We start from the raw sequence: 25958 nt of genomic DNA on the forward strand, positions 1-25958 counted from the left end.
CCAATACCATAGCTTTTAATATGTCAATAAAGAAAAATATTAAATTATGAAGATAAGAAAAAAAAATTGTTAAGATTGAATTTATTTGCAAGTCTCAGCGAGTTATTTTTTTTCTTTCGTTGTTAAAGAAACATCGTTGTAAGTAAATCAGTGTGCGGCCAGCCTTACATGCGCAGGCGCTGACGTTGATATATTTATATTTACGCTGAATATGTAGTACCGCGGGCACATCCCTTCGTTAGTCCGATCGCGGCTTTCGTAACGAGCGTGCGTGATACGTTATAACGAATATATTCGTTAAAAATAACAGTTGGAAATTATAACAGTTCAGTGGTTCGGTTTTCAGTTTTTTTCTCTGTGACATACTGTAAGTTTTTTTTTATTAAATATATTTTTTTAATTTTTTAACAAAATATTTTTTTTATATTTTTATGTGATAAATAAACAATAAATTTTTTATTTTTAAATTTATCGTAATAATGATACCGTTTTCATTAAAAATACATTAATATAATTATTTATTACTGATATTGTTAAATTTGTTTTATTTTTGTTGTTTATAAAAATATTTTTATATAAAATATACTTTAATATATTCAAAAATATATTTATTAATATTGTGTTCGCACACATTTTTGTTTTACAAATGTATTATGCACCCAAGTGGGTGAAATGACAATCTTTTTTTTCTATGCCAAAGTGGTATATATTTTAAGCCTATTTATGCCACTAATATTTATACCATTACTTCCTATACTTTATTTATATCATTTATATTGATTTCTTACTCCACAGCCGAGAAAGAATAATGTTTTTCGCGCGTATCTTGTATGTTTGTAAATTTCTTCATTATCGCTAAATCGAGTGAATCATGTTAAAAGTAGATCTGCTTAAAAGCATTTTAATTACAGTAGCTTTTGTTATGTTTGATGATGATCTGATAATCCGTTAAAAATTATAATTACAATTTAATCTTTTTTGACTGTTTTTTTGTTCAAAAATTAAGTATTTAGATTAGTTGATACATAATGTTATTGTTATTATGTTAATTATGTTATAAGTTATTTAGACAATGTTGATATTTTTGTGTTAATAATCTCAAAATTACATAATAAAGAATCATTAAATAAAAATGCGTTATCAATAAAAGAAAAATATAAAACAAAAAATATTTTGTTATTTTACATTATATTTGACATTGTACCTTGTAGGTACAATAGTGAAGAGTTACAAGTTATTTTTTTTACTTACAACCCTTAATAAGCCCTCAGATACTAAGGTGATGAAACTCTTTGTGGATCGACTCCGAAGGCACCACTGCCGTACCTATTTCTACCTAATAATAGCAGTCTTAAGCGATGTTATGTATGCAGTGTGCTGAGTGAGATATGGAGATCCGAGGCGTTCCAACTTAGTCCTCAGGGGTAGCGACGCATCTGTGACCAACTCAACTTTTAATTGGGTTAATTACAGATGTTAATTGGCGGCAGTAGCTGACCATCAAGTGGCTTGCATGCTCATTTCCTTCATCAATAAAAGGTATTCCCGGAGCCCTATGACATGGGGTCCTTCAAAAAATGTGTAAAAAGAGCTCTCGTCCAAAGCCGGCGATGCAGCGACTCCTCTGGTGTTGCAAATGTCCATAGGCGACGGTGACTGCTTTCTATTAGGTAGCCCGTCTGCTAAAGTTAGGTCGCAATTCAGGGAATTTTGAAGTTTACTCATAAGTTTCTTATCTTAAAAGTGTAATGACGTTTGAACTGTAACTAAAGCTACTCGACTGATAAAATGCCTATTATAATAGGCACTTCAAAGTAATCTATTTAAATCAAGGTCATTTCAATCACATTATTTGATTTGTCCAGTTACCTATTTTTTTGCTGATTTTTTTGTCTGCATTTATTTTTGGAACGACGTTTTACTTTTGGAAACAAATGAATTGGATTTGAGTGTATTTTATGTATGACTTTAGTGTTTGAAAATATTAAAAACCCTTCTTATTTATATTTATATTTTTATCCCGTAATATGTGTTAAAAGAACCCTTAGTGGTACGACTCCGGTAGCACCACTGTCACACCTATTTCTGCCATAGGTATCTGTGGCAACTTGGTCGTTGGTAGATATCTGTAGCCGACCTCGGGTAGGACTCTAATCTTATCTGGGGTTGATTACAGATGTTCATGGTAGTACGAGTAGTAGTCACTTACTATCAGTAGGACTGCATGCTCGTCTGCTATTCTACTTAATAAGTATTAAAAAACCTTTCAAACTAGAACACAGCAGCGCTTAACACTGCTGTTATAACAGAAATAGGTGTGGCGGTGCTGCCGGAGTCGAACCACAGAAAGTTCTACCACCTCGAAATCCAGCGACCAGCGAATACAGTGACATCTTATATATTAACAATATGAAACCCACACTTTTTTGTGTTATAGGGCGTCCCAAAGAGTGAGACATACATACATATTACATAGATACATATCATCATCATCATCAATCCATTACTATCCCACTGCTAGGCACGGGTCTCCTCTCAGAATGAGGATAGGCCATAGTCAACCGCGCTGGCCAAGTGCGTATTGGTAGACTTCACATACCTTTAAGAACTTTTTTTAAAGATTTCTCGGGTATGCACATTTGCCTCACGATGTTTTCCTCCACTGCTTAAGCAAGTGATTTGTAATACGCACATAACTTTGAAAAATCAAACGTGCCTGAGATTTGAACCTCTCGATCAAGAGGTCGAGGGTGAATTTTTCAAATAGGCCTTCAGGGCCAAATCCAAAACTACTCGTATAAGGATTAGCGACAAATGCTGAAAAGAGTTACGAGGCCGATTTTGACAAAAACTAAAACTGCATCATTAGTTTTTTAAAATATCTTTTTCCCTAGCCGAGAATCGAACGAGTTCATTTTGAAAAAAAGTACACCCTCTATATTATTCCACTATCTGATAGTGTCACTTATAAGGATCTAAGTCTGGGAAGTGGGAATATTATTATATTTTGAAGGTGGTAGAACCCTTTGTAGTTCGACTCCGGCGGCACCACCGCCACACCTATTTCTACCGCCGCTGTGTTCCGTTTTGAAGGGTGTGATAAGGGAGACAGACTTTTCCGAGGCGTTCCAGCTTAATCCTCAGAGTAGCGGCGCATCTGTGGCCGACCTCAGGTAGGAATATCTAATCCTATCTGGGGTTGATTACAGACGTCCATACGCGGCAGTAGCCACTTACCATCAGGTGGACTGCATGCTCGTCTGCTACTCCTATGTTATATAAAAAAAACATTCCACGCAGTCGGGTAAAATGATTATCCTTTAAGAATGTTTAATTACCTACTTTTTGATTCAGTTTTTTTTCTTTTTTTTGTACATATTGTACATATCTATCTATATGTGTATGTATAATACGCATACTTAATTTATATTATATTAATATTAATTATTGTCAACAAAAAATACATAGAATTATATATTATATTATTAGAAATTATATCTTGTTTTTCTTTCATTTAATATAATTTGGAATATAATTTGGACGTATTAAAATGTCTTCATTAATAGTTATTAGATTTTTGTTGTTATAATTATTTTGTATAAATTCATAATATTAATTTAGTCTACAATTATAATCAAACTCACAAAAAATACTATTAAGTTTGAAGCAAAGCTTGTTATTAAGTTTTCACTCATTTCTTTTTGATTCCGGACATAATCCATTTATTACGTTTAAAAAATATTTTTTTACTCACAATAGTTAAAAAATACAATTAAAACTGAATACTAATTTACTTAACTTCAATTTAACTTAGTAGTAGTATTTCAATTGACGACCCACTTGGCTGAGAACGTAGCGGGTTCGATCCCCGGCCAGACAGACATCTGAATGATGAATTTAGACATATGTTCTGGGTCTGGGTGTTTGTGTATTCGTCTTAGTGTGTGTTTTATGGCACCCACGACACAGATAATCTTAGGGCTGTAAATGGAGAAAGCGTTTATTTCATTATAATAGTTATGTATTATATATAAGGGAGCACCTTTTGTTCGACTTCGGCGGCACCCCTGACACACTCACTTCTGTCTTATAACAGCAATCTTCATCGGTGCTGTGTTCTAGTTTGAAGGGTGTGGTAAGGGACACATACTTTTCCGAGGCGTTCCAGCTTAGTCCTCAGGGGTGGTGGCCGACCCTAGTTAAAAATCTAATCTTATTAAGGTTTAATTTTTAGTATCTGTTTTTATAGCGGCTACCGTTGTAAATACTCTGTAAAAAATTCAAATCAATTACGATTTAGGAGAGCCCTGTGACAGAAGGGCTGACAGCGGAGGTTTAGATAGGGTTCCGTTTTTACCGAACCCTAAAAGAATTATTTACCACGATATTTGGGGCACGAAACCCTAAAAAGGGTTTTCGCAATATTCGCGAGTAATAAAGTACAAAGTATATATTTGCCTACCAGCTTGTCTGCCACTCCTATACTATAAACATAACATTTGGGCACGAAGCCCTAAAAAGGGTTCACGCAAGTATTCGCGAGTAGGGATGGCGCTTCTTTCCGAAAAAGATCGATTTGAAGTGTGATAAATCGATACACAAAAGTCGATTCTCCAAAAATCGATCTTCGATATCTAGCGAGACGAACTCGTCAGGACCAAATAATGACTGAAATATGTATCCGTCAGCTAAAAACGTTTATAACACATTTATTAATATTCATCCAGCTTCGAAAATAGTTTCAATTTTCTAGATGAAATATCGCTAAATCGGTCCATTACTAGGATCGATTAAAATAATCAATTTTTTGTCCAATAAAATCGATTCTTCGATCAATTAATCTCAGATCCCACCCCTATTAGCGAGTACTAAAGTACAGAGTATATTTACAAGGTGTAGGTCATATCAGGTCGGCCATGAGGCTCGCCTTCACCAGCCAAAGTAGGCCTTCTGTGGACACTAATTGTATATCAATAACGTTATCAATGAGACATCTTTATTTAATTAATAGTTTTATCCGCGACTTCGTTTGTAATGACATTTTAACTGATGGTAGAACCCTTTGTGGTTCACCACTGTCACACCTATTTCTGTTATAACAGCAGTGTTAACCGCTGTTTTCTGGTTTGAAGAGTGGTGGTAAGGGTGACACACTTTCACGTGGCGTTCCAGCTTAGTCCTCAGAGGTAGTGGCGTGTCTTCCTATCTATCTGGGGTTCATTACAAATGTCCATGGGCGGCAGTAGCCACTTACCATGAGGTGATATACATGCTCTTTCCTACTCTTATATTATAAAAAAACAGTAACATTTGAAATAACCTGAACGTGAACTGTATGCTAGTTTGGTACTCATATATTATAAAAAAATGCTTATCCGAGGCGTTTCTATTTAGTTCTAAGTACTACAACGCATTGCGAAAAAATTGTATCTGAATTACAGTAAATAAGTGTACAAAGTTAGATAAATTGAAAAATCCAAAAATTTGCCTATTAATTAACCGAGACTACTTTGTCAAAAACCCCATACAAATCGGTTGAGTCGTTTTTGAAAAAATCGCGGACATACGTATACATACAATGACATAATGGTCGAAAACGGAACCTCCTTTTTTATAAGTTGGTTAAACATTTATTGACACACAAGGCAGTGATAGCCTAGTGGTTAAGAAACTCGGCCTCTCGATCGAGGGGTCCAAGTTTCAAATCCCAGGCACGCATGTCTGATTTTTCAAAGTTATGTGCGTATTAGAAATTAATTATCACTTGCTAAACGGTGAAGGAAAACATCGTGAAGAAACCTGCATACCTGAGAGATTTATAAAAAAAATCTCAAAGGTATGTGAAGTCTACCAATATGCACTTGGTCAGCGCGGTGGACAATGGCCAAATCCTTCTCATTCTGAGAGGAGATTCGTGCAAAGTGGGAGTTAATGGGTTGATGATGATGATGATAAAAAAATATTGTATAGGCTCGACGACCCGTTGAAGTATTTTTTTTTCAAATCAAATCAAATTCGTTTATTATGGAATGTAGGTAAGCTAGGTCATACATACACATAGGTACAGTCATGAAATAATATTCCTCTATATTCCCGCCGCAAGCGGGCATGTAATAATTATAAGAAATACAAGAAAATATAAAAAAAATGAATGATAAAAATATGTGCATAAGCGGCGCAAATATGCTGCTATTTCACAGAATTATATATTTGTGCCCTTCGCAGTTGAGACGATGGGACCGTGGGGACCAGAAGCGAAGCAATTTTATAAAGAATTGTCTTCGCGCTTGATTGGGACCTCTGGTGACCCAAGAGCTGGAGCTTACCTCGGTCAACAAATAAGTTTGGCCATACAACGAGGTAATGCTGCTAGTGTCTTGGGTACACTACCGCGGGGCAGCGATCTGGCTCATTTATTTTATTTATTATAGTTTTAGTTATTTTTTTTTATTACTGTAAATATTTTTATTTCTATTTGTTTTAAATTTACTTTAAGTATATTTCATAAAAATCGTGTGCATAAATTTAATTTAAATTACATAAATTTCATTATAAAAAATACAAAATTTAATAAATGTCAAAGATAAACATTACATATATTTCATTTAGATATTATTATTAGTGCAATATGTCATCAGTTATGATTTTACAGAGAAAACGTGAAGAAAACGAAATGGTATGCTTTTTAAGTTAAATATTATAATCCATTTGTTATTTACAAAAGGGTCAAAACATCTAAGTTATATTTTTTGTATACCACAGACTATGTAATAATGTACACATAATAATTTTAAGACGTCGTCATACTCGTATAGCTCGTCATACTTTTTCTCAATAAAACTGGAGAAGTGCGATTGAACTAATGGCGAGGGTTCCGTAATTACGTACGTTGGTTATCTGTGTCCGATTGTCTTAAATTTGACTCAAATAGGTCCAGTAGTTTAAGGGAAAATTCGTTGTAACAGAAAGACGCACGAGTGATTCTATAAGGGTTCCATTTATTCGAACAGAACCCTAAAATACGATAAGGACACGACAGAATGTCAGAATGAATAATTGATAGGTACATCGAAATAAAACTTTAATTAAAAGTTTTTTATCACGCGTTCGATGCATGCGTGTCTCAAAGTAATGACTGCCTTTTTGGGTCTGTGAGTATGACTCAAGTCATCAGCCCATTACTGTCCCACTGCTAGGCACGGGTCTCTTCAGAATGAGAAGCATTAGGCCATAGTCTACCGCGCTGGACAAGTGCGTATTGGTAGACTTCACCTGCTTTTGGGAACTTTTTACAACTTTTCTCACGTATGAGATTTTGAGGAAACCTTCCGTCACAGTTAAAACAAGTAATAATGAATATTTACGCACATAACTTTGAAAAATCAGAGATGCGTGCCTGGGGTTCGAACCTCGGACCCGTCAATCGAGATACCGAGTTTCAACCAGTGCGTTCACTGCGTAGTGCATACTATGACTTACATGACAGGAAAACCCGATTAATCTTATATATAAAATTCTCGTGTCACAATGTTAGTTACCGTACTCCTCCGAAACGGCTTTACCGATTTTCACCAAATTTTATATGCATGTTCAGTAGGTCTGAGAATCGGCTACTATCTTTTTTTCATACCCCTGAGAGTTGTTCCCCCCCTAACATTTTTTTATTTATATCGCAACACAACGTTTGCCGGGTCAGCTAGTTTATATCTATTAATAAGTAAGTTTGAAGGTGGTAGAACACTTAGTTCGACTGCATCGGCACCACCGCCACACATATTTCTGCCTCATAGCAGCAGCGCTTGCTGTGTTCTAATTTGAAGGGTGTGGTAAGGGAGACAGACTTTTTCGAAGCGTTCCAGCTTAGTCCTCAGAGGTAGCGACTCTGTGGCCGACCTCAGGTAGGAATATCTAATCCTATCTAGGTTGATTACATATGTCCATGGGCGGCAGTAGCCACTTACCATCAGGTGGACTGCATGCTCGTCTGCTACTCCTATGTTATAAAAAATCTCTGGTCTGACTGGGCAGTTTCTCTTTTAAATTCCACGCGATCTGCAACGAAACTGACATCGTGAGAAGTTTTTTTAATATCGGGATTTTTACTTGACATTTAAAAAACTAAAAAAAACTAATGGGTTGTCGATATGACTGTATTTTAATTTTACCCTATTAAAAGCTTCGATGCCAATGACCAGACACTTTGAATATATATATAACCCCCCCCCCCCACTCCCAACTTCAGACAGCCATATTCATCTAGAATTAGTATATTCATAGAGTCTGCATCTATTGGTAGGGATGGCGATCTGAGATCAATTAATCGAAGAATCGATCTTTTGAATCACAAAAATCGATTATTTCAATCGATCGAGTAATTAATCCAATCAATGAATCGATCAATGATTCAACCTAGAAGATCGAAATACGATTTTTTCGAAGTTGAACATTAAGAAATGTGTTTTAGACGTTTTTTGTTATTGACGGATATATTTTTCAGTGGTTGTTTAACCCTGGTGACCTTTGTTTGCTAATTCCATCCCTGTATACTTAGATAGAAGAACGATTTTTGGAGAATCGATTCTATGGGTCTCGATTTTTTTTGTGTTACATACATACTTCGATTCGAATCGATTCAAAAATTGATCTTTTTCGGAAAGAATCCCATCCCCGAATCATGGATCAATAAAAGCCTCTTAATTAGAATTAACATAAAATTGTGATTTCATAAGTCTCCGGATGTCATTATATTATTGTAGATATATATACAGTGAAACCTGGTTAAGTGAGACATCAAGGGACCTGCAATGTTGTTTCACTTATAGAGGTATTCCACTTACCCAGTGTCTCAGATATACAGGTATAAATAAATATCTGTCTCATTTACAGAGGGTTCCATTAATAGAGGTGAGAATACAGGTTATTTCAGTTATACAGGTTTCAGTTATACAGTTATATTCTATTTGTGGGTAGAATAAGAATGAGTAAACAAACAATGTTATCTCAGTTACAGAGGTTTATGCATATAAAATTTACTCGCTGTCTCAGGTATAGAGGTAACTATGATGATAAATCGAAAGAACAAATCCCAGATATAGAGGTTTACCTCGTCCCACTAACAGAGGTAATTCAGTGCCAAAGTGTTGGGACCTCAGCATTAGTTCCAGTTATGGAGGTTTCTCACTTATCCAGGTCCCACTTAACCAAGTTTCACTGTATTATATATTGAAGGTTAATTCATAAACTTTTAATGCAAATTGCATTAAAATCCTTAATATTCGGAAAAAACAGACTAACAACAGATATTTTAGTGTCAACTGTTTTTTTTTTTTTATAACAAAATAATAAAAATACAACGCTAAGTAAACTAAAATTAAACTAGAAGTAAATAATATTAAAATATAAATAATAATAAAATCAATATTTATAAACAGACTTAAAACATTACAAGGTTTCAAAATAGCGTCACCACGATCAGATTTTGAATGTGACATTCAAAAATGTCGTATCTACTAGAAAAACAAAACACGCATAAAATTTCGTTAAAACCAGTTGAACAGTTTATTTTATTTTATTTATTTATTTATTTTATTGGACTATTAACAGAAATACACGTTATATTATGATGTAACAATATGTGTCCTTAAATATCTAGTGCTTACATGTAATTGGTATTGGTGCTTACATGTATTGGTAGTGGTAGAACCCTTTGTGGTTCGACTCCGGCGGCACCACCGTCACACCTATTTCTACCTAATAACAGCAGTGTTAGGCGCTGCTGTGTTCCGGTTTGAAGGGTGTGGTAAGGGAGACAGACTTTTCCAAGGCTTTCCAGCTTAGTCCTCAGGGGTGGCGGCGCATCTGTGGGCGACCTCAGGTAGAAATATCTAATCCTATCTTGGGGTTGATTACAGATGTCCATGGGTGGCAGCAGCCACTTACCATCAGGTGGACTGCATGCTCGTCTGCTACCCGTATATTATAAAACAGAATCCATTTATAAATAGTCACAGCATGCGATGTTTAACAAAAGTACGATAACTAACTATATACATATTTGGTAAGATTTAGAAAACAGTTCTTTCAAGTCTCTGCTGTCTGTCCGTCTGTCACAGGTCATCTTCAGAACCGCAACATATAGACATTTGAAATTTTAGAGTATAACAGTGGCCGCTATAACAAGAAATACTTAAAAATAAAAAAAGGTTGGAAATAAATGGGGTGCATACAAGAAACCGCTATATTTGACATTTATCGTTTTATCTATTGAACCGTAATAGACAGTTAAAATTTTCAAAATTCATTTACTTAAGGCTGCTATGATAACAAATACTTACTTACTAAAAATAAAAAAAATACAGTTTTATGTTGCGAAACCTTTTCGTGCACGACTCATATTTGGCCAAATATACTTAAATAAGTACATACATATTATATAAAAATGAATGTTTATCTGTATGTCCTTTATAGAATCGTAAATAATGCATTTGATCATGTGATGATCTTTAGCAAAGTTGTGCATGAGCCCACGAAGGTTTCTGAATTGGTGCAATTTTTGACAGATGGCGCCACTGTCATTCCAATAAAGAAATTTTCATTTTATGTCTAGTTTTTTTTTAAACTCGGGCGAAGCCGCGGCCCCTACTAGTCAAAAATAAATTAAAATTTTGTGGTGCGAAAACCTCCTCGACTCGCTTTTAGCCAACAATAAATAAATACTGCTACATATTCAATAAACATCAAACAACAAACATTAATATAAACAATTAATTAAAGATTTTGCAGATCAACAAACATAGCGAAATTCAAATGATGGACGACGACGACATGTTTTGAAACCGACCTTGGCACACTTTGACATATAATACATTCAATGCATACACGACGAAATGTAATAGTAATTACAATGAATCGTAATTCTATGTGTAGCAGTGTCATCACGTATTAACACTTAAAAAACACATTTGAAAATATGAAAATTAAAAAAATCTTCATCGAAATTGACAAGACATCGTTTGAGAATTCTATACTTGTTTCGTACAGTAAATGAAGTCAATAACATCTTTTATCATAAACATTACTTGTATTAAAAATATTTTTCAAACTGCTTCATTTTTCTTACATATGTATTACAAAAAAATACAAAATACTTAATTAAAAAAATATATGTTTATGCGACGAATTGATAACCTCTGTCCATTATTTTTTTTTTGAAAATAATTAAAAACAATCATTTTAAACATCTCAAAACATCAATTCAAAAGTGCATGCAGTCAACATGATGGTAAGTGGCTACTGCCATCCATGGACATCGGTAATAATCCCTAGATAGGATTAAATTCCTACCTGCGGTCAGCCACAGATGCGCTGAGGACTAAGCTGGAACGTCTCGGAAAAGTATGTCTCCGTTAAAACACCCTTCAAACTAGAACACAGCAGCGCTTAACACTGCTGTTATAACAGAAATAGATGTGGTGGTGGTGCCGCCTGAGTCGAACCACAGGTCCTACCACCTTCGAACGAAACCTACAAACCAAACCAAACTCTCTATCCACACCTTTCAACTTGTGACGGCTTGGCGCGTACGCGGCATAGCATTCTCACGAAAATGAAATGCGCGTTGTTTTTTAAATTAGATAAAAGTTATGTAATTGTGACTTTTTGAAGGTGGTAGAACCCTTTGTGGTTCGACTCCGGCGGCACCACCGCCACACCTATTTCTACCTAATAACAGCAGTGTTAAGCGTTGCTGTGTTCCGGTTTGAAGGGTGTGGTAAGGGAGACATACTTTTCCGAGGCGTTCCAGCTTAGTCCTCAGGGGTAGCGGCGCATCTGTGGCCGACCTCAGGTAGGAATATCTAATCCTATCTGGGGTTGATTACAGATGTCCATGGGCGGCAGTAGCCACTTACCATCAGGTGGACTGCATGCTCGTCTGCTACTCCTATATTATAAAAAAAAAAAAAAAAAAAAAAAACTTTGGTTGTAACCTTCATATTATATAATTTGGCACAAGGATTATTCGTTACAATAAATATTCATAATTATTAGGTAAATCCGATCACAATTCGTTGTACGCATTTATAAATTTTAAAGAAAAGAAAACCGAAAAGCAATCATATTTTTTTTATATATAGGAGTAGCAGCCGAGCAATCCACTTGATGGTAAGTGGCTACTGCCGCCCATGGACATCTGTAACCCCAGATAAGATTAGAGTCTTGCACCTGATGTTGCCCGCAGATACGCCCACCCTGATGACTAAGTTCTAACCCCTCGAATAAATGTCTCTCTTACCACACCCATTACATCAGAACACAGCAGCGCTTAACAATGCTATTATTAGACAGAAATAGGTGGGCGGTGGTGCCGCCGGAGTCGAACCACAAAGGGTTTTACCGTCTTAAATTTTCGCTGTCGCACTTGTTTATAAGATTTATGTTTATATATCTTTAAAGAGCGCCAAAAACTTACGCCCCTGGCAAGATAATCTAATGCCACGAACTTTATATGATTTGTAAAATGTCCTCGTAAATGGCATTAAATAATTTTATTACCGAATCGGCTAAAAAGGTGTAATCGTGTTCCATTCGTCATATTTCGGAGTTTTGTATAGGCCTTAATAGTGTGATTCATACTAGTGGCGCCATCTATTGATGAGTAGCGGGAAATTACCCCCAGTACACTCATACATATAATTACTACGTTAACACTTAATATTATGTAAAAAGGTACTTAAGAAGCAATCAGTATTTTATTACAATAATACAAATGATTACGTTTATAAGCACTTATCACTTTATCAACTACTATATTGACTAATACGATATAAATTGCAAAATAATATTCATTTGTCATTATAGAAATGATTAATGTTATAATTATAATATAAGACATAGTTTCCGCATCTCTGTTTGTTAAATTATAATAATGGACAATGAATTGACATGTCAATTTAAATTTCATCATCAACAACCCATTACTGTCCCACTGGGCACGGGTCTCCTCTCAGAATGAGAAGGATTAGGCCATAGTCCACCGAGCTGGCCAAGTGGCCTTGCCTTCACATAACTTTGTGATTTTTTTCAAATCTTTAAATTAAAATTTACATGTTGTATATTGCAGCGTAACCTAAAGAATAAATATGATTGAAATATTACATAAACGATTAAAGAAACCTAATAGAAAAGTGCATTTTATTATATGTACTGTAAATATCTTTTTATGAATAATGTAATGTAGACGTATAAAACTTTGTTGCAATAAAAACTTTATGAAGTATAAAAATAGTGCATTATTATTATTATATGAGCTGTAGCCAATAAAAAAACATTATTGCCCTTACGCTGGGCACGGTTTCTCAAAGTGAGAAAAGTTTTGGTCATACTCCATTTGCAAACGGGTAGACTTCACACACCTTTGAGAATTGCTTTTTAAAGAACTCTTATGCAAGTAGGATTACTTCAGACATTTTCCTTCATCGCTTAAGTAAGTGATCATTAATTTTTAATACGCACATAACTAATTAAAAATCAGAATTTTAGTTTATATCAAATGGCAAAGTATGGTGTACTCGCAAGTAGAGCCATGGGCATAACTAGTTAATAAATTACTCTTTAAAACAACTTATATTAATGTAAATTACAAAAAAATATGTTTGTATTATTCATTTGTTTTTGTAAAAATGATTTATAAAGTAATTAGAATAGAATATTGTTATGATAAATACATAACTAATGTACATAATGTAAGTTTGATGTCAATGAAAATCTTTATAAGGCCATCCTCTAGAGGACTAAGGAGGGGGAGGGGGGGGGTCTGTGGAAGGGGTGGAGGATATACACATTATTACAATTGTAGATTACATCTATTATCTCTACCCTTTTTTTAAGTTTTTTAATTAAAACTAAGTTCCAACTTTAGATAAATATTACTTAGCAACGCTTTATAATACTGATATTAACCACATGATTTTACCACCTTCATGGTTCGATTCTGAAGGTATTACCGCCATTTCAACCTTATAGAAGATATAATAATATAATACCAACCTTTTCTCTAAGACCATGTTATCATACCACCTCTTAAAAATAACTTTAAAATAAGCCCAAAAATCCTGGTGACTGAACGTAAGATCCTAAGGAAAATCCCACACAAACAGAAGAAGGAATATGGAGAAGAAGAAAGAATAAGGAGTTGGAAGATCTAGTGGCCGATCCGAACATTGTCGGCGATAAAAGCACACGGACACCGCTGGCTCGGTCACGTAGAAAGGATGGGAGAGGATCGTGCTGTGAAGCGTGCGCACTTGGGCCTACCGAGTGGGCGCCGTCCCGTTGGCCGCCCCAAGTATCGCTGGACATACGAAGTGGAGAAGGACATATGCGCCCTCCAGGTGGACGATTGGCGGGAGATGCCACAGGACAAACCGAAATAGAGGCTCTTATTGTCAGAGGCCAAGACACATTTTGAATCCTCGCGCTATCCCACTAACTAACTACCTAAATCCAAAAATAACTGGTTTAAGTAGGCATAATTTTTAACTAAACAAAGTACCGAGTAAACTAATATTTGATGTTTCAATGACGCAGAAAATCTTTACCTGTTTTCCGAAAAAGCTATTTATTCATACGTGCGAACTAAGATGAGTAAAATACACAGATTGATCACTCCTAACAATAAAATGTAACAAGTATTGATAATTGAAATTGTTGCGTAAATAAGTGTTGCCACGTCTTCGTTCTAAAATGTCCCTAAAATGTTTGTAATACTTATTAATTTATTACGAAAATTATGTAGTATTAGTTATTTATTAAAAAAAAATCAAAGGTATGTGAAGTCTACCAATACGCACTTGTCCAGCGCGGTGGTTTATGGCCTAATCCTTCTCATTCTGAGAGGAGACCCGTGCCCAGCAGTGGGACAGTGGGTTGATGATGATGATGAGTTATTAATACGTAAATTATCTGTAAAAAGGTTTTTTTAATTGTCAAGAATTCAAAAAATAAAAGATAAAATCCTTTCGTGGCTTCATTCAATTTCAAGGCGGAGAAATATCTTTCTATTGTACTTATCCAAGCGTGCGAATAATTTGTTTCATTTTTGTGTACATGAAACAAATTATTGTTTGTGTACACACTGGAAAGTAACAAAATCGACGTCAATGTTAATTCAATTTATAATATTTACAATGCGGAGGGTAATGTATTTCGAGCGTATGTATGTGTCATTCTTTGCCACCTGCAGCTCAAACGGCTTGACGGATTTTAACATATGAGGTGTCGTTAGCGGCTATTGCCGTAAATCATCCCAAATAAGATAAGAGTCTGACTTGAAGACGGTAATACTTAGCCGAATAGTACCCGATGCAGTGGGACCGACACGTTATGTGGGTTTCTTACAGCATTTAAACTCTCTCAGTGACCGGCCTTGGCGTTGTTGTGAATACTCCGGGATCTTCAAAGGTTACAAACTGGAGTCCTCTAAGTCCAACCCCTAAGGACTAAGTGGGAACGCTTCGTTTAATTGTCTCTTACTTCCAACCAGTACCCTTACCATGAGTTTTCAAAACATCCAACAACTTTACGTTACGTTTACTCAATCCATTATTCTGTTCCGTTTGCTTCAGTAGACTGAGTAAACGTAACAATAAGTAAGTACTCAAGTCTTTTTGTCTGCCTCACATGTTCGCAAAAAATAGAGACAAAACATAAATCGCCATTTTGTCAATGTCTAAATTTAATGTTACGTTACTGACACTATAGTTCTGATACAATCCGCTAGGGGCGCTGAATGGTATTTGTATGGGCAAGTACGTAAACAAATACCAAAACAGTCATATTTGTCAAAACGTAAAAACTCATGGTAAGGGTACAGAACACTTGAACACACAGAAAAACTTAATACATTGGTCCGAAGTTTAATACGCAAAAGGTTTTTTAAGTGGTAAAACCCTCTACCACTTTAAATTTTTTTTGCGTTACATTTCAAATGTATCCATTACCGCCTTCTAAATATGTCGTGTAAACATTAACAGTATAGTGTTCGTTTTTTCACGGAATTGAGCAAATAATGTATTTTGTCGTTAACGCCTTTATAATAGTCTTTTTGCGTCTGTGGAAACTACTAATGTTAAATACGCCAAACGGCGTAATAATGGTTTATGTGGAAAACTAATTACCATAATTTGTGAATTCTTTCTTGCCTATAATAAGCGGAAGGTAAGCAGCCCCTTCGTCGCTGGTGCACTCAATCAAATTGGAAAGATACTTAAAGAAAGATGGACAGTGAGAACCGAAGCTCCCATTGTTCCTACGCCAAACGGCAAAAATATGTAGTCTTTATAGAGACTTGCATATTTCTGCAATTTGAAAGAAAGAATTAACTTAATTAGGTAATGAATTGTACCCACATAACAAGGACAAATTAACTTAATTAATTACAAAATAGTGGGATATAAGTACATAGAAGCGACATACTTTTCCGAGGCGTTCCAGCTTAGTCCTCAGGGGTAGCGGCGCATCTGTGACCGATCACAGGTAGGAATATCTAATCCTATCTGGGGTTGATTACAGATGTCCATGGGCGGCAGTAGCCACTTACCATCAGGTGGACTGCATGCTCGTCTGCTACTCATAAAAAAAGTAGAAAACGAAAGATACATAATAAGTTAACTAGATAAATGATAACATATCACCTATGCTTGCATGTATGCATTACATACACACTTGCATATCAGCTTCGGTAGCCACAACACCAGCCCTTGATGTTAAATTAAGATGGGACGGTACCAGTGTGTTAACGTACGTAGCATCCCACACGACACACCTCCCATTGTACCAAGGAATTAATTTTCCACCATCAGGTATCTTACCATCGTCATGGACATTCAAGTTCGGTTCTAATTGAGCTAGTAAGTTAACGGTAGCAAAAGCTCTACGGATGACATCATTCAGGGAAGCAATAAATAAATTAATATATATATTTTTTTTCTTTTTTTTTTTTTGTAAATTAACACCTTTTTTTTGTAAATTTTAAATTGTAAATGAACACCTTTCAAGGCGTTTGATCGAGTGCACCCACGACCAAAGGGCTGGCGCTTACCTCGGGCAAAGAATTAGCTTTGCTATTCAGCGAGGTAATGTCGCCAGCGTTTTGGGGACTCTTCCAAGAGACAACAATTTGGATGAAGCTTATTATATTTAACTATTTTATAAGTATTTTAAAGCCTGTTTCATATATTATTTTGTACTTTTTATAAGGTTAATATTGTAGATAAAAAAGTTGTACATAAAATTAGTTTTGAGTAAATAAAATTAAAAATTGTAATAATATTAGGTATTTATTACGAAATAAGCCAACTAATAGATCACGACCTTGTCTAAAATCATTCATGTCTAATTCCACTTATTAATAATCAATCCAATGAATTTCCTGCTATAGATTGATATATGACAATTTTATTACTTATTAAATATTCAATGAGTTAATTTTGTATTTCATAATTTAATCGTAGCGTTGTTATGACTGTCTATTTTGGTCTAGATGTTTCCGCTTTTATATAGTATGTGATGTCATAATATTTGTGGAAATACTGAACTAACAAGAATATTTCAACAAACATTGGTGATACGCCGCATAACGCCATCTGTTATCGAGTAGCGGTAACTCCCTAGTTAATGCAATATGTAGGTTTTATATGTAGATTTAAAATAACTTGTAAGTGTACAAATTTAAAAATAATTTACAATTATAATTGAAAATTGCGTAAAGTTAAACAAAAAATATTATTTATTCATAATAATATCAGTATTTCTATTCTCACATAATTTATTTAAAATATTTAAATAAGTACAAGTACAAATACACATACCTACGAGTATGTACTCGTACGGCTCTACGAGATGTGCCCCGCGGTTTCACCCGCGTTTTAAATGTAAATATTATGGAAATTTTATGGGTGTGACATGGCGCGGAACCCTAATTATTTTTTCTAAAATAAAAGTAGACAAATTTACTCCTTATAAATGCTAACTACCACTGGAAGTCCCGTCAAAAATATTCCAGCCATTCCAGATTATTATTTAAGGGATCGCTTTCTACTCTCACAGCCCCACACTAGGATTCCCTGTGTGGTGGGTGCCATGGACACACACATAGACAAATACACAAACACCCAGACCCAGAAACAGAAATCTAAATTTATCATTTAGATCTGTCTGGCCGGGGATCGAACCCGGGACCCTTTGCGGTCAGACCGGTGAGGTGACCGCTCCGCCACGGGTCGTATTAGCCGGTATAAACAGACAGACAGACGGACAGACAGAAGACAGAAATATTTAATAATAGATTTTCGTCATCAACTCATTATTGTTCCAATGTTTACACCGGTCTCCTATCAGAGAGAGTTTAAGTGTGAATAGATATAACTGAAAAATCAATGCCTGTCTGGGAATTAAACCTTAATTCCCTGAATGAGAGATCGAGTTTCAACCAATAAACTATTACTGCAATTATTTACAAGATTATTGTATTTTATTTTATTTATTTTTTATAAAATACATCGATCGAGACATGTAGTCTTACCGTATCAAATCGCTGTGGAACGAAACACGGCGTATCAATTCGTCATACAAAATCTGACGTATGATATATTTTATGATATGTATTTATATATTAACCGGAACACATAGCGTTGATAATCGCTAATTTTATATAATAACTAGCTCTTGCCCGCGGTTTTTTTCGTTTTAGATAATTCAATGCCATCAAAATCACTTGTAAAAAACTAAGTTCTACCTGTTATTGATTATGCAGATGTATGCTATCCAGACTTAACAGATGATCTTCTTGACAAGCTAGAGCGCCTTCTTAATAATTGTATCCGTTTTATTTTTAATCTTCGCAAATATGATCATATATCCAATTATAGACGTCAGCTGAAATGGCTTACCATTCGTCAAAGGCGTAACTCTAGAATTCTCCTGGCTCTGTATTCTATTCTATACGATCCAGCTTCTCCTTTGTATCTAAAGGGAAAGTTTCAGTTCCACACCTCGTCTCACGATAGTGGACTACGTTCCTCCAGAATTTTGAAAGTCAGTATTCCTCCACATAACAGTGGCTTCTTCCGATATTCTTTCACAGTACAGGCAATACTGCTATGGAATGCCCTACCCGAAAACATCAGGCAAGCTCCAAGCAGGAGCACTTTCAAGAGATTGGTTCGTGAACATTACTTATGACCACCTTCTAGTCATTTGAGTCTTTCGATCTTTTTTTTATACTTAGCATATTTTTTTTTTTTTTTTTTTTTTTTTTTTTTTTAAATAATATGCATATTATTTTTATTGTTACAATTATTATGAAATATACTTAAACTAAATTTAAAACAAATAGAAATAAAAATATTTACAGTAATAAAAAAAAATAATTAAAACTATAATAAATAAAATAAATGAGCCAGATCGCTGCCCCGCGGTAGTGTACCCAAGACACTAGCAGCATAACCTCGTTGTATGGCCAAACTTATTTGTTGACCGAGGTAAGCTCCAGCTCTTGGGTCACCAGAGGTCTCAATCAAGCGCGAAGACAATTCTTTATAAAATTTCTTCGCTTCTGGTCCCCACGGTCCCATCGTCTCAACTGCGAAGGGCACAAATATATAATTCTGTGAAATAGCAGCATATTTGCGCCGCTTCACAGCCTCCGCAGATTCGGCCGCCGCACCAGCACGCATCGAGGTCGCCCGAATATGAGACGGTGCCATGGTGTCAACACTTATTTTTTATTCATTCTTGTTTTGTATATATTTTATATATCAGGATTATTGTTTATATGTTTTTTATATATTTATTATTGTTACTAGTATGTATATATATATACAGGGTGAATTTTTAAAACGGGCCTTCAGGGCCAAAGCCGAAACTATAAGGATTAGCGAAAAATGCTGAGAGGAGTTACGAGGCCGATTTTGATAAAAACTAAAACTGCATCATTACTTTTTTAAAATAACTTTTTTCCTAGCCGGGAATCGAACGAGTTCATTTTGAAAAAAAATACACCCTCTATATTATTCCACTATCTGATAGTGTTGCTTATAAGGATCAAAATCTGTATATATATATATATATATATATATATATATATATATATATATATATATATATATATGTGTGTACATATAATATATTCGATTTTATTTTACTTTTGTGTACCTACCACATAATGTCGCCATCGCCCAGGGTTGACTGGCAGAGAATGCCATTAGCCATTAAGTCCTCCCTGGTTACCCTTAGTTTAAGGTGTTTCAAAATTAAATAAATAAAATAAAAAATAAGTCTCAAAACTTAATTATTTTACCGTAAAAAGATGTAGATAATAAAATTGGTTATGTAGTTAAGACCTGAGCGTAGTAAATAACACATTCGCATTTATAATCATCATCAACCCATTGTCCCACTGCTGGGCACGGGTCTCCTCTCAAAAAGAGGAATAAATCTAAATATAATAATGTATTTTATGTCGCTGCATTGTTTTAAGTTTACCACCTTTATCTTTGGTGGCCAATCTTAGATAGGACTTTAATTCTATCTGGGGTTAATAATTGACGTCCATGGGTGACAGTGGTCACTTTATCACCATAAACCCATTACTGTCCCACTGCTGCGCACGGGTCTCCTCTCAGAATGAGGATTAGGTCATTCCACCGCGCTGGCCAAGTGCGTATTGGTAGACTTCACATACCTTTTTTTAAATTTCTCAGGTGTGAAGGTTTCCTCACGATGTTATCCTTCACTGTTTAAGCAAGTGATAATTGATTTCTAATACGCATATAACTTTGGAAAAACAGAGGTGCCTGGGATTTGAACCTCGGACCCCTGAATCAAGAAACTGTGTTTCTTAACCAATAAGCTATCTCTGCTTTTCGTACAGGGGCCTACCACCATCCTTTAAAAACCAACATAGTTCAGGAAAGTTTTATTTCCTCCTTAAAACAGTAAAATATTCCGTCATACAGAGTTGAACAAACTTATACCTTTATTAATTTTTCGCTTATCCATTGTATAAAACCAACTGAAATCGTCATATTTTGCTTAAAAAGTTATTTTTTCTGAAAAAAATAATAAATGTATGATTAAAATCTACAGGTGAAATTTGAAATTTGAAATTTATTTATTGCAAGAATGGAGTACACAAAGATAGTTACAGTAATAGAAGTTCGTACATTCTACCATTACAATGGTGTGCAATCATGTCAAGTTGTAAAATTTAGAAAAAAAAACATAAAAATTAAAATTAAAAAATATTATATATATATATATATCGTATTAAGTTATTACATGTCATTTTTATTCTGTACATTGAAAATATTCATTGATGTCATAAAAGCAGTGTTGCATAAGCCATTCGGTAATTTTCCTCTTAAAAATGTTTAAGGTCAGATCTTTGTATTTGTCTGGTAACTTGTTATATATTTTTATAGCTGTAAGATAAGCATATTTCCTATATAATTCTAGTCTCGATTTTGGCATGAATAATCTAAATTTATTTTTGTCTGCATTCCTTCTTACATATTGATATTGGATTTTAAAATAGTGTGGGTGCTGCCTAACAAACAGACAGACCTCCCTAATATACATGCATGCTAGAGGCAGTATTCGATACTTTTTAAATAAAGGTCTACAAGAATCCATCTCCACAGGTGGTAGAACCCTTTGTGGTTCGACTCCGGCGGCACCACCGCCACACCTATTTCTACCTAATAACAGCAGTGTTAGACGCTGCTGTGTTCCGGTTTGAAGGGTGTGGTAAGGGAGACAGACTTTTCCGAGGCGTTCCAGCTTAGTCCTCAGGGGTAGCGGCGCATCTGTGGCCGACCGCAGGTAGGAATATCTAATCCTATCTGGGGTTGATTACAGATGTCCATGGGCGGCAGTGGCCACTTACCATCAGGTGGACTGTATGCTCGTCTGCTACTCCTATATTATAAAAAAAAATAATAATAATATTGTGTTAAGAGGTGGTAGTAATCCCCAAAAAAAACTTTGAAAAAACAGACGTGCTTGCCTGGGATTTGAACCACGGTACTTTTGATCAAGAAATCGAGTTTCTTAACTAGGCTATCACTGTTTTTTTTAATTTTAGTTAGGATTTAAGGTTTTTTTCGTTTGTTTCAGGTTGTCAAGATGGTCGCACGACCAAGATCGCCAGTGGGGGCGCTGATCCCACAGTTCTATGCCGGGAGGTCTATTTTTATTACAGGAGGGACAGGATTTATGGGAAAGGTTTGTTAAAAATGTTTTTTGGCAGTATCTGCCGTTATGCTACTACTATAGTTCGCGCCAAACTGCTAGTCCGCTCTGAAGTTGTCGCGAGCAGGTGTATACAATTTGCTATGGCGACGCAATTCATTTCTATATTCAGAGCGGACTAGCAGTTTTACGCGGACTATACCTACCTACTTTCCAAAGAAAACGCTTTTTGGCACATGTCTTTGTACTCCTGTGTATATACCATAGCACCATGACATCCATTAAACGGCTGACAGAATTGTCAGCCGTAAGCCATTTAATGGCTTCCTTCAATTACAAGACGGTGAGATATCTATACTTATCTATGAATAGCGTGAAAATATTATTTCAGGTGACCATCTAAGTCCTCATGTGTTGCCACGTATCCGTGATCGGCTTCAGGTAGAACTATATGGAGTTTCTTACCGATATCCTTGGGCGGCAGTGGTTACTTACATACGTTCGTTACATTACCCTCCTCAGGCGATTAAAAAGACGACCCGCGTGGCGGAGCGGTCACCATACCAGCCAGACGCGCTGAGGGACCCGGGATCGATCCCCGGTCAGACAGAAATGTGGATGATGAATTTAGTTTTCTGTTTCTAGGTCTGGGTGTTTGTGTATTTGTCTCTGTGTGTCCATGGCACCCGCGATACAGGGAATCCTATTGTGGGTCTGTGAGTGTAGAAATAGTTAAATAGGCCTGCAGTTTTATAATAAAATTATCCTTGAAAAAGTTTTATTAAACGATTACTTCCGGCGGTAAGATCACCGTCTTGAAAACGTAATAACGACAATTTTTATCGTCCAATAATATTTAATTATAGGGCATATAAATAAAAATTGATCACCCGATATTTTTACAGTATTAAAAAAAAGGTACTAGTAGACTGTTTTGTAAGGAAATATGGCTTAATGTTATACAATTAAGATGGCCAATTTAAGCACCGAATTTAAGATGGGTCGATCAAGGTCGAGATATAGGGTTGTTATTTTTTTTATTTATTCTTCGTTCCTTTCTTTCTTTTCAGTTTCATTCAATTGTATTTGATTTCAATAATAGCAATTGGGGATGGACATTTCTTTACATATATAATTATAATTATAATAATTTCATAATTATAATTATAATTCAGGATTATATATATATAATAATTCCATAGTTATTATCATTATTCGAATAAATAAATAATTTTCAATGATAATAAAAGGGGATAGACATTTCTTTAGATGTCTAATTATAATTATAATTATAATAATTTCATAATTATAATTGTAACAATTCCATAATTATTATCATTATATCCATAAGAATTTGTAATAATTTTTTGGTCCTTTTTGTACTTGGTTTTTAGGAAATTAATTACCAAAAGATAAATTCGAATAGATATGACCTATGATATGTCCTTTAAGAAATCGAATGAAAAGGACTAAAATTAGTCAGATGGTCTGGAATGTCTCGTGTACTTATCGAGAATAAAGACGCTAAACTGCTCTTATAAAATAGAAATAGATGTGTTTATAAAACTGAAGTTGAACAACCACTACCGTTCAATAGTATTTACAAAAGGGATAAAATAATTTTCAAGAATATATTACGAATGAAAACAATATATTTATTAAATTAAAAATATGAACAACCCTACGCAATGTCATCCTCAATCACGTTCAACTTGACCGCGCCAAAAATGCCGCCATTTTCTCTGATCATAGACTATAAAATTTTAATCGTTTTCGAATAAATTGGCACCAAAAAAGGCTAAGGTCAAATTATTCGACTGCCAACTATTCGAAATATTGAAAGTTATTTTGCATTATATTACGATGATGATTGATTTTCTGCCTAAATTAGTGACAAGGTTACACGTTGAACTAAAAAATGTGGATTATATGTTTAGGTTTAAACATAAATTTATAAAGAATATTTACTTAATATTAATAAAAACAATTTTAACTAATAAAAAATGCTACATAGACATACAGATAATAAACGGCTGACAATTCTATCAGCCATTTAATGGCTGTCATAGTGTAATTTACGTGGAACAATGCCGACATGCGCAGTTAAGTGGTGCAAAAACACGAAATCGAAGAAAAAGTGCGGAGCAATATTGTTTCATTCGTAAATGATCTAAAAACTACATTTTTTAAACACGAAAATAGATGACAGTGATAATTTCAATGGTCAAAACTGGTTACATTTTCTTGTTAGGAGTGAGTAATCTTTATTAATCTATGGTCTAATAAAATGCTTTCCAATTATCCTATTTTACAGATAATTTATTTACATTGAATACTTTTTTAAACTACATTAAATGATTTAACTACGAAAGCAATTAATAAGATGGCCTTCGCATAAAACTTTTGTTCTATTTAAGGTTGTTTTAAAATATTTAGAATATATATCAACATAACTTCAACAATCAGACATACAGCGCCATCTATTAGGGAGTAGCGAAAGAGAAGAAAAGATTTTTAACAAAAAACAATATATAATATACTAGCTGACTCGGCAAACGTTGTGTTGCCATATAAATAAAAAAATGTTAAGGGTGAACAACCCTTATCACTTCCGGGTTTGAAAAATAGATAGAATATTTGAAACTGCGATGGTAGCGAAGTCTATTAAATCCAATGTGTAACATTCCAAAATCAACAACTACTTACGAATTAAGAAATTAATTAAAAAAAACCTTTTCCCACGGACTAAATTGTGAATCTAAACCATTTTCAAGTCCCCTTGAACACACACAACAAATTTCATCACAATCAGTCCAGTCGTTTAGGAGGAGTTCAGTGACATACACACGCACAAAAGAAATATATATAAGATATATATTATTGTGAATATTTTTAATAACCTATATATAATATTTCGTTTTATTTTTCTTTATTATCGGTTAACCAACATGTCAGACCTTCATATATACTATAAATATTAATATAAAATAAAATCTTATCTAAATCTTATATATAAAATTCTCGTGTCACAATGTTAGTTACCGTAATCCTCCGAAACGGCTTAACCGATTTTCACCAAATTTTATATGCATATTCAGTAGGTCTGAGAATCGGCTACTATCTATTTTTAATACCCCTAAGTGATAAGGGTTGTTCACCCTTAACATTTTCTTATTTATGTGGCAACACTACGTTTGCCGTCAGCTAGTATCCTATAAATATTAATATAAGATTTATGTTAATAATTTAACTAACTTGCATTTGACCTACCTGGTTGATGACATTTAAAAATAATTCTTTAATTTATGCTATTTAATATTAAGTATTCGATATCAGTAATGTATATAGTATAAATAAATAAAATAAAACTTTATATTAAAATTTAGATTTTGTTTCACTGTCTGGTTTCTTATGGACACAACTGGGTTTACTGTTTATGTGCGAAGGAATAAATAAATAAATGATAAACTCGGACTTAAATTAAACAAAAACAGTGATAACCTAGTGGTTAAGAAACTCGGCCTCTTGATCGAGGGGCTCGAGGTTCAAATCCTAGGCATCTCTGATTTTTCAAAATGATGTGCGTATTAGAAATTAATTATCACTTGCTTAAACGGTGAAGGAAATTATTGTGGAGAAACCTGCATACCTGAGAGATAACAAAAAATCCCAAAGGTATGTGAAGTCTACCAATACGCGCTTGGCCAGCG

General features: G+C 34.6%; 1 protein-coding gene across 1 annotated transcript in view; it reads left to right on the top strand.

Annotated features, from left to right (window-relative positions):
* The first annotated feature begins 233 nt into the window (after window positions 1-233).
* The window catches only part of LOC140757003 (putative fatty acyl-CoA reductase CG5065), a 35684-nt gene continuing 9959 nt past the window's right edge, over window positions 234-25958 (top strand). Inside the window, exons 1-2 of the mRNA XM_073092553.1 lie at window positions 234-367; window positions 22174-22281. Coding sequence (XP_072948654.1) covers window positions 22183-22281 — 99 coding nt within the window. The 5' untranslated portion in view covers window positions 234-367; window positions 22174-22182. The remainder of the gene's footprint in view (window positions 368-22173; window positions 22282-25958) is intronic.

Source organism: Epargyreus clarus, unplaced genomic scaffold, assembly GCF_041222505.1.
Source record: "Epargyreus clarus isolate Ecla_fem2 unplaced genomic scaffold, WU_Ecla_fem_2.2 ptg000036l, whole genome shotgun sequence".
Lineage (NCBI taxonomy): Eukaryota > Metazoa > Arthropoda > Insecta > Lepidoptera > Hesperiidae > Epargyreus > Epargyreus clarus.